The 10473-nt window shown below is 39.0% G+C and overlaps 1 protein-coding gene across 3 annotated transcripts; it reads right to left on the bottom strand.

Moving 5' to 3' along the window:
* Positions 1 to 1685: 1685 nt before the first annotated feature.
* On the bottom strand, positions 1686 to 10281 carry C2H3orf52 (chromosome 2 C3orf52 homolog). Of its 3 annotated transcripts, XR_008429488.1 has the most exons (8): positions 10024 to 10281; positions 8422 to 8499; positions 7065 to 7188; positions 6367 to 6500; positions 5487 to 5557; positions 3869 to 4059; positions 2835 to 2928; positions 1686 to 2281 (listed from the first exon to the last, which is right to left on the bottom strand). XR_008429488.1 is itself a non-coding variant. In XM_053936043.1 (7 exons), coding segments are annotated over exons 1-7 (780 nt in total). In that variant the 5' UTR covers positions 10204 to 10281; the 3' UTR covers positions 1686 to 2926. The 3 variants fall into 3 exon arrangements, 2 of the variants coding, with proteins under 2 accessions (XP_053792018.1, XP_053792019.1); XM_053936043.1 differs by having other exon boundaries at positions 1686 to 2928; XM_053936044.1 differs by lacking the exon at positions 8422 to 8499 and having other exon boundaries at positions 1686 to 2928.
* Positions 10282 to 10473: the final 192 nt, after the last annotated feature.

The following is a 10473-nucleotide window of genomic DNA, read 5'->3' as shown; positions in this document are numbered from 1 at the left end:
CCAAAACAATAAACTGCATGCAAAACAAATATTACACCCATGAGAATACAGTCGATACTGATGCTGCCCAGGTGATAACCACCTCTCAGTGGCAGAAGTCCAGGTGCTGCTTCCATGACACAATGCTTCCACAGCTCACTCCTTCTGGAGTCTCCAGTTTGGATTTCTGCAATGCTAGATTATCACCTCCTCGCAGCCCAGCACCCCCCTGCAAGCAGCATTTCTGGACATGTGCAAAGGACTGAAACGAGGTATTCAGCTGGTATTTACCAGAGCTCACAAAGTGGTTATGTGCCTGTGTTCTTGCTTAAGCATGTTTTTTCACTCCCTCCATTTTTGTAACAAAACAGTCTGGAAGAAAACACTGAACAGTTTTTTCAGATTTTAAGTTTTCCTTTGTATGTGATTGCTGGCTGCAGCCCTGGCTTTATGGTTCAGCGCCTTTGTGACTCCCACCTGCCATTTCCATGCTGGGGATAGTCCCATGGGCAAGTGCATGGAGCAGTGGATGGACACACTGCCAGCATGTGCACATATCACTGCTGTAGCAGGCAGCTGAATCTGCCCAAAACTCATACTGGCTGCTGTAGCTACACAGATGACATCTGCCATAGGATTTTAAAGGGCTGACTGTACACTCCACAAGCTGCTTTTTAACAATGTCTCAGTAGTCTCAGCCATTAAAGTATTATCCTTATTCCTTCTATTAAAATTGATATTGATCATTCACGCAAAATATCTGACTTGATGTAATAATGTGTTTTCACACTGCTGTGTCCCTAATGGATTGAGTCATAATTAATTCATTTTTTAATTTTCTTTTACATGATCAATTTACCTCACAGATATATAACCAGAAACCACTTTTTTTGGACACTTCCTTCAATGAGAGGTCAAAACCTGACTGGATGCAGTCAGGTTGAATATCTGCATCTTACTACAGCTCCACCTTGTTGAATATCACATCTTACTACAGCTCCACCTCGTTGTTTCCTGTGAGGTTCTGGGGTAAAGGTACGGACATAGAGGAAGATGGCTGGGAAAAAAATGAATGCTTGACTTCTTTCTCAACTCTTAATGCCCATATGGGTATCACCATAAAGAAGTTTAATCATTACATTACTTTTCTGTTCCTAGAATCAAGATATGGAAGTGTTCAAGGAAAGGATCAGGTGTCTCGGTGAGAGCAGTAAGACTGAACAGCATCTCAACAGCAATTCATTTCTTTGCTGCTGGTACTTTCATAGCCTGCTGCTTTTGGGACAAGCCATATAAACCATGAAGTTTATCCTTCCCCAGCATAAGAATCAAAAGGAATCTCTCTTCTACCTGTATGCTGCATAGACTATTATAGCAAGAGAAATTATAGTTCCTGTATCTTACAAACCAAGAGGGAATCAGAATAAACTGCAGACATGAGAGTCATACAAACTACTGATTTGGTCCAGAACCTTTCCCAAGCTCAGTTTAAACACATGCAGCAACAACAACTATGGGTTTGAGCATACAGCTCTGTCAGACATGCTTCGTATAGCTCAGCATTTAGAATTCCAATGGCTATTTTCCAACTCACATGGCTGAAAGACTAGAGCTGCTAAAGAATGAAAACAGTCATGTTAAGAGTAAAAATAAATAATTTAATGCACAATAACATTGTCAGATTACTCCTTAAATAAACTAGTAATATTAGAGAAAACAATTTTCCATTACATATTTCTTACAATACAAAATGCTTCTTAAAATAAAAGGTCTATGCAACAGTACTAATATTTATAGGACTATAAATAAATGACAAGATACACTTCACTCACATGGTAGTGAATATGTTCAATTCTGCATAAAGTTAATGCTTAATTTTTATGCTATAGCTAGTTACTGTCTGTAACTTTTATGCCACACTGGCCTACATCTTCTGCTTCAGCACCTTCCTCTTGGCACTGATTCATCTCATCTGGTCTCTCATCAACAAGAACATCTATTTACTGCCTTATAAAGGCAAATACCTTACATCTGTTCATTTTTATCACCAGTGCTGGGCAGGAACTAAAATTAAGGATATTGACTAGTCTTCAGTTTTACAAAAACAGATCAAGTATCTGTCTATTCACTAGTAGTAGTAGCTAACTGTAAAAGCACACTGATAATTCGACCCTTTAAATCTTCCTGTGACATTCAGCTGTGTTAGTGAACAAGACATGTCTCTTCATGCTGTTGCTTTCTTCTTTCATATTTCACATTGAAGAAGAGAAAAACAGAGCAAAGAACACCTTATCCAAGGAGACTGTAGGAAGAATAAGGAAATTATGAGAGCTAAAGCATTCTTAAGAAGCTAGTGCAAAGGCCTTGCATGTAATTAAAGAATACAAATACATTATACACAGACATATACATAAATATTTTTAGGTTTTCAGGCTAAATATTTTTAGGCTGTTTTACAAGGAAAGAGCAACAAGTAAATGTGGCATATGAAGTTTGGAGGGAAAAAAATAACAGATATGAGTTTGAGTAGAAGTGAGCATTGAGGATGAAGCTGTACAGATAATTTTGCATAAGCCAAGAGAAAAAGAAAGGAGCCATGTGCAAGACTGCTTTTAAAGCTCATGCAGATCATTCAGATTTAATCATAAGGCAAGACAAAGCTGAGCTTTCAAAGCCAGCAGAGCATGCATAAAATACATGATTTTCTCAAGGGTGAAATGGATTACTGAGATATAGAAGAAGGAGGTTGTGGTGCTATAGCAATACAACACTGTCATAAATATACCACATTTTCCATTTACAGTATTGCACCAAAGGCAGTATTTCTAGGACAACAATTTTAGAAGCGTTTCTACCTAATGAATAGTTCCTGCCATGGGATTACTTATAGATAGGGAATCCCATCTCTTTTAGGTGGTGATGAAGATGAGGAATCTTTCCATAATTTCTCTGAAAGTTAAAACAGTACAACATTAATATTAAAATGAAGCTTTAAATAGTTATTTCAACATATTCTTTCCTGTCTCCTTTTACACTACTTTTTCTGAGAATCCTGTCAACATATAAGGAAAAAAATGCTTCTAAAAATTGAAACTCATGAGCCGTTGATCTCTCGTCCCTTGGTAAGCGTCCCAAGAAAAACCAATATAAGTTAATTGCAAACCTTACTTACCTACACTGCAATGCTGAATTGTTAGCCTAGGATTATTCTATAAGCACATAGGTGTGACTCAGTAAATTGGTGCTGGGGGGAGGCAACTCCATGCATTGTTTTCAGTATAGCTTCAAAGCTCATGGGACTTTTATATGGGCATTTCTATCAGGACAAATATAAATGCATTGGAATCACTACCTAGTTGCTGGTAGTCATTGGAATCACTGCCTAGAAAACATGGAAGAATGAACATTTGTTTCCTTTAAAGGTATTTTCTGTGCATAATAAACTTTCCAAAAATCTACAGAAAGACAAAAATCAGGAGTCTTTTTCATCCCTTGGATTAAAATGTGTTTTGTTAGCATTCAAAACCAAATGTACAATAAGGAGAAACATTTTAAATCATTTGTCTCCCCATTATGGTACACATATATATGAGGAGAATTTTTCTGTATAGATAAAATGCAGTATTAGATCAGAAAAGTTTGGTTAGAGTCCACAGCTAACCAGTCTCATCACTATTTCCTTTCTCATCAGAGGACCAAATAGTGAGTCCCAGGTTTTAAGTTAAGCATATCAAGACTTTCTGAAAGCTATTTTAAAATTGTCTTAATACTGTTATGCAAATCATGTATACTAATGAATCTCAATATCTTTCTAGAAGTATTTCCCTCCTTTCCCACAGATACTTCTGCTTTTTGTAAAGAAACAGTTTCTTTAATGTACAGCACTTACATGTGAGAGAAGTTGGATAGAGCTTTAACCTGTCACATTCAGGTGTCCCAGGATTAAGAGTATCTTCATCATAAATATTTTGACGTAAAATGTTCCTTATAAAATCTGGGTTCATACTGTTTTTCATAAATTCCTCTGTTGATGGTGGTACAGAAAACACTAGCTGATAAATTACAGTGGAGCTTTCATTACTGAAAAACAAAGTCAAGGATGAATGTCTTCAAGTTTCAATAGGATCTTTTTTTTTTTTTGAAAGACTGACTTTTCATATCAGTGTTGGAATGAAATTTTTAAAACAAACCATTTCCCCAAGAAAAGCATTATGAAAGAAAACTGCCAAAGATGCCAGTTTCTGCCTCCCCCTCCTTTCTCAGAACAGCTCTTGAAACTGGGTACATACTTAAAGCCAGCCAGAGACACATTTTCAAATGCACGAGGGGCAATTGGACACGTGTTCTGATGGGATGTGGTTTTCAGCACTGATGCTTCACAAGGAGCTACTGATAAGAGGTGTTGAAGAGGTGTTGGAAGAGGTGTTGCAATATGCTGCGCATAGTTTCGCTAGGAATCTGTAGGAAGGTTTGTTTTCCTGCCAGCAGTACCTGGGACCACGCAGCTGTGCTCCTGACTCAGGTCTGGAGTGGATTACACAAACCAGTGAGCTGGAGACCATCTCTGGAGATTTCATTTTTTGTCGTCTACCAAAACTGACTACAATTCAACAGCTACCTTTTGTACTCAGAGAATTCAAAACATTTTCAAAAAATATTGAATGGGGAAAAATAAAAGGAAAGAAAGAGAGGAAGACAGCAAGAGAGAGACATCAAAGAGGCAGAGAGAGAGTGTTATTAGCTGGTCAATATATGTGCAGAACTACAGCTTTGTACTTGATGGTCTAAATCATAGTTAGTACCCACAAGGCCAAGGAGCTACAGTTCACTGTTGAACAAAGCTGGCATGCCCAACGCTGGCAGGGCAAGGGAGAGTATTCCTCGAGGGTGCAAAGTACCCTCATGACTGCCCCTTGCCACGTGTCTATTCCTCTGTCATTGCTATCTCAAAGGACCTGGGACTTTGCAAAACTACTTCCCTTGATTTTGTCCTGTCTTTCTAATTTCTTTTGTAAAAGTTCTTTTTCAGAAGTCCTTGGGAAAGCTCTCTGTCTTCCCTTGTCTTCCTGCTATTTCTCCATGACAGGGGACTTGTATATTCCTCTTGCCTTTATCTCTTTTTGGAACAAAATTATTCTCTCCTCCCCATGAACCCTGTTTTATTTATTTAAGATTATTTAAACTACATCAATCTGAAGCGTCTCCAGCAATTAATTTTCCTTTTAATAAATATCCTTGAATATGTTTATTAAGGGCTGCAATTGGAACCAAAGATAACAGAGATGATACTTCACAGCAACAATATGTTCTTGTCTTTATAGAATTTTAGCAGCATTTACCATTTACACCAGATGATCCTTTGACCAGTTTTCACTGCCTATACACATAATTTTCCCTAGCAACTTATTTTTCACAGATTTAAATATTGTACGTACTTACATAAGCACATGTATGTCTCATCAAACGCCTGTAATTTTCAGAAAACTCTGGTGACAGAAATTGCTTACCTGAAAGAAATCACCTGAGCTGACCTAAAGTATCGTCCTAAAGCTGGAGATGAGCTGTAGACCTCTGTTAGCTGAGAGAAAAAAAATGTTTCTTTTATTCAATCTCTTTTTTGCCCTCACCAAAAAAAAAAAAAAAAAAAAAGCACAGCAAATCTTTCTTTCAAAGTGCTTTAAGGAGCACAAAAACAGGTGCTGAAGGTCAAATAAGAGCAAATATCTGCCCTGGAAAAGGTAGAGAGTCATTTAAATTTGACAGATAAGTTAATTGTACATTTAAGTGATTGCTACTCAAGGTGAACTAAAAGCATGTGCTCATGTTGCCATGTGCAACTAATGCTGTTAGGTTTGGGATCTAATTAATACCAAAAGGCTCTTCTAACTCTTACTTTGTGGGTGGGGAGGGTTTCTGTCCTGATATTGCCTTCCCACTATGTCCAAATGATCACTGCCATGTATGCTGAGCATATTTCAGCTGTAAGTCAGAGCTGTGCTGGCTCAGCAGAAATCACAGCTATAAACCCAGGCTGTAATAATGTACTCATAAGAGAATGCAGCACATAGGATGTTTAGCCCTTATTATGCTTAGATGACTTTCACAGGCCTCTCCTAAATTATTCAATGATTCTACGAAAAAGAAGACAGTGTCTTAACAAATGGTCAAATTTATGGGGAAAAAAATCAATACTTTCTTGTGCTTAAAAGCAGACAATTCTTTTTTTTTTTTCCTAGATTGCAACTTTAAAAAGTACAACACATTTTATTTGTGGACTTGCAAATGACTGAGTTGCTACACAGAGAAACAGAAACTTCTTAAAAGGCAAAACACTGAAACTATGTTCTAAACAGAATCAACTTTGCCAAGAATCAGATAAACACTTACCCTCTTGGTAATGTCCTTGGAGGAGAAGTGTGGGAGAACACACATTAACTCCAATGTTCCTGAAAAACTGTGAAAATTTCCATTGCTTAGTAATTCATTAGGATCCCAGTAGTCATCCTCATCTGTGTAAACATCTAATAATCAAAAGGAGATAGAAAGAGGAGAAAAAAGTTTCAGATAGCTGAAGTATTGAAAAACAACCCTCTTGGCTTTCTCCAGGGTGGCTTTCTCATAGATTTCTTAGGTAAGGACTGACTGGGAAAGACAGAAAGAAAGTGCAAGTCATCTGAAAAAAGTGACAGCACCTGGAGGTCAATCAACCACCTCCATTTGCAAAAGTCATCTGCTCTGGGAGTCTGACAGGCAATGACACCATGGGACCTAAGTCATCCACGGCACTTGTTCCAACATTAAAAACATAATTTCCATCCTCATATTGAAATCTCTTCTTGTGATATTTTCTCACTTAGCTACAAAATTGAATTGCCACCTGATCAGGATACAGGTTGCTTGCTGCCTGCTAAGATAAAAGCATTCACAACAACTACTGAACTACAATACCACCCTCTGCAGTCAGTATCCCCATTCCTTCAGCAGTTTACTGAAGGACATTAAAGGATATTACTGTTGCATTTGTGTTCTATTAGAGTGTACGTATTGCATGTTTGTATTACTATAATCAAGAGTGAGATACTTACTAGAATAAAGAATTAGGCTGATGAGAATGACCAGGAAGATCACTAGAAATATCATAGATATAACCATCCATAGTTTACACTTCCAGAAAATTACATTCCTGCATGATTTCCAGGGATCTCTCTCCTAGGTATAAAAGAGAAGGGCATATTGATTAATCAAATAAGGCAGGAAAAAAACACTGAAGCATGTCTCTACTGTCACATTTAGAAACAATAATCCCACAAAGATGGGAGAGCCTCATTGGTAAGCAATGCCCTACATCAGGGGTTCCCAGCCTTGACTACTGCTGCAGGAGAAAATGCAGACCTAGAGAAGGTAAAGGACATTCATTTGAGAGAGATCATTCCCCTTTGTACAGAATTTCCAACTTCTGAATGGCCCATAAAGCTAAAGTACTGCAAAGGTGATTTCTTGGCTCCACTTTTTTTTTTTTTTAACTACGTGAATTAAATTTGCATATTTCACAAGCTCTCCTTATAATGTTTGTTATCTCTCCCAGCTAAAAGGGCATCTCTGGAGGAATTTCCAAAATCGTTCACCTCTGCAGCATTGATGATGTCAACCTGCAAAGCTTCTGGGTACCAGCATCCAATGCAAAGGCAATGCTATTCAATAGATACTATTGTGTTAAACCCTCAGTAAAATAATTGAGACTTTTATAGCCGACTTACTTTTTCTTCAGAAGATTGCAAACTTGAAGGCTATTGAGTGTATTTAACAGAGAGTTTAATGCAAATCTCACCTGTTCTATGAGGTCAAAAGAAAACTTCACTCAAAGCAATTGTGCATGTATGTACATTCTTATGGGAGAGAAAGGACAATACCTTGCCTGTGATTTAATTTTTAATAAGATTGAAAACCATGACAGAAATTAGTCTTTTAATGAGTTAATCCAGTAGGATGAATATAAAAAAAAAAAAAAAAAAAAAAGAGGGGGGGGGAAGAAGAAGCAAGCTTAGGTAATGGCAAAACAGATAACTTTTATCTGTTTTGTTCCACAGCCAGAAGAATCAGAAGACTAAAGCAAGGCTTGAATTCATAAGCAGACCATGCTGTCTTTTTAATTACTCCTCTCCCTCCCTCTCCGGCCACCATAAAGGTAGTAGTAAACTCTATGTCCTTTTTGTCATCAGTGCTGTAGGTTGTCTGGGCCACACATGTGCAGACTGGCAGGAACCAGCTGCTGCTGGAGGCACTAATCCAGGTTTCTGTCTTTTACTTTTTGAACTTTCTAAGAACACAGAACAAGAGAAAGGCTTTCACTGAATTTAACTGAATTGAGCAGCCGGCTAAAAGCTTTTATGTGGGTGGCAGGAGAACAGGGAGAGAAAACAGACACACAGAGAAAGAGCTTACAAGAGAGATTCCTCCAGGAGCACAAGCAGAAAAAGGCAAACACTCTCTGTAGACACCTCTGCACAGACCTTTGCTCTGCTGGAGAATGAAAGGCAAACACTGAGTATGGTTTTGTTTACAACATGCTTTCAGCTGTGATCACACTTTTTTTTAGTAAGATTTTAAAAATATTTTAGAAATATGATTTTCAATTTAATACTTTACACTAGCATATCTTTTGTATTTTAAAAAATTTTTAAAGCCAGTAACTACTGCCTAGAGTGCAACTATGAAATCAGCCATAGCCTCATCAGATGAGACAGGCAGCTGTCAAGCCCAAGTTTTGATTGAGCCACCACATGTTTAGACTATCACAAAACACAACTCTTAATCACACATAGCAAACTGGCTTGATCCCAAGAAAACATTCAGCTCCACAACTAGTCCAACACCTTCCGAACTTTGCCCATAGGCCGTGTGGAAGCAACAGCAGCCGAGGAAGTCTCTCCCCGATAGGCAGGGCAGCTCTGATTAACCTGCCAGCTGAGCAGAAAGCAGAGCATGGTGACTTCCAGCAGTCTGTGCTGGACGGGAAGGCACTTGCTATAATCAGCATAGAGCTCAAATGAAAACTCGGTTCTGGAAAGGAGAAGGATAAGCCCAAGGGTGAGGTTTCTCGAGATAGTCCAGCAGATATAGCTGACCCCTGCCTCTCCTCCCCTCTCTGCTGTTCTTCTTTGCACTTCCTGGAATGTGTCTGGCCCTGCAGCGAGCTGATTCAGCTTTCCAGACCACGGGAGAAGTAACTGACCCAGACACAAGCAAACAAAGGAGGCTTTTGCCTATCAGCGGAATGGATCAGGCCCAGAGGTGAGCAGCGGGGTCCCCCAAGAAAGCAGTGCCGTTCCCCGGAGCGGGAAGGGACGGGCGGTGCCTCAGGCAGCCAGCTCCCGCGGGGGTCAGCCGTGCTCGCAGAAAAGCGGGAAACACCTTCGCTCCGCCACAAATACTCCTGCAGTAAATCGTGTAATTCGCTGTACAACAGTCACGTGTGAAATTGATATTCCTCTGCCAGAATTAGTCTGTTCCGTAGCTTTAAACTAGGGACTAGGAGCTACCTCCTGTAGGATTCACGTGCTGATCTTAACTGAGGTTTTGGAGCATTCTATTAATACAAATTCATAATAGTTAGCAACTGAAAATGACTCAGAGATAAAGAGAATCCAGCATGCTCTGTTCGAGGACATCTTATTTTTGTTTGGCAGCACTGTTTCCTGGTTAATTTCTATGGAAATAAAGCATGGTTTTAAAACTTATTTCAACTTTTCTCTTTTCTGGTTTTGAGACCAATCCCACTGATTAGAAGAGAAAACAAAACTCAGAGAACTAATTACAGTTTCACTTCCTAAATTAAAGCTTAAAATCCCACTCTCATATTAGAACACTTCATTGGTAAGAAAAAAAAATACATTTAACGGTTTTTAGTCTCTTTCCCTCTACCTCAAACAAAAAATTAAATCACCCCTACAAAATGTTCCTTCAAGCGTCATTTCTCTTGCTGTGTAGTATTTGGGAAAATACATCCCCCACCGGAAGGATCAAATGACCAAATGAAATTCCTACCTTTCTCGTCTGAGCATTTAGAGGCTTGTCACGATCAGTCTCACTTTCATCCACATTATGTTCCTGTAATTCAATAATCTCATGCTCCTGAGCAGAGCTCTGCCTTTTCATTGCTTCTGTCTCTGAAGAGGGTCTTCTGCGAGGACCTCTGTCTCTGAAGTGTGCACGGAGCCAACTCATTTCCTTCTTGTTTCAGCTGCAGTTATGGTCAGTAGTAGCTCTGACACGAGGCTGGAAACAGGAAGAGTGGGGATAGTTTTCATAGGAGAGGTCTCAAAATACTGTTAAATTAGGGGAATTCCTTGGAAGAACAATTAAAGTCAGCTGCCCTAACTGCAGAGAAAGGGAAGACGGAGGAAGTATCGATTTGCATAGCCGTGAGAACTCTGACTCTCAGCTGTGCAATACTAGGTTTTCCAGTTTGCCTACCTGCCTGTACCAGCCCTTGGC

This window comes from Vidua chalybeata, chromosome 2, assembly GCF_026979565.1.
Source record: "Vidua chalybeata isolate OUT-0048 chromosome 2, bVidCha1 merged haplotype, whole genome shotgun sequence".
Lineage (NCBI taxonomy): Eukaryota > Metazoa > Chordata > Aves > Passeriformes > Viduidae > Vidua > Vidua chalybeata.
The sequence above is the reverse complement of the archived record's forward strand: the minus strand, read 5'-3'. Positions and strand labels throughout refer to the sequence as shown.

Excerpts from the sequence above, each read along its gene's own strand:
- C2H3orf52 (XM_053936043.1), bottom strand. The coding sequence starts at position 10,203 with ATGAGTTGGCTCCGTGCACACTTCAGAGACAGAGGTCCTCGCAGAAGA. Across the intron at positions 8,500-10,023 it reads TAAATGCTCAGACGAGAAAG|CAGAGCAAAGGTCTGTGCAG; the intron begins GTAGGAATTTCA and ends TTCATTCTCCAG. Across the intron at positions 4,060-5,486 it reads GCTCAGGTGATTTCTTTCAG|TAATGAAAGCTCCACTGTAA; the intron begins GTAAGCAATTTC and ends TTTGTTTTTCAG.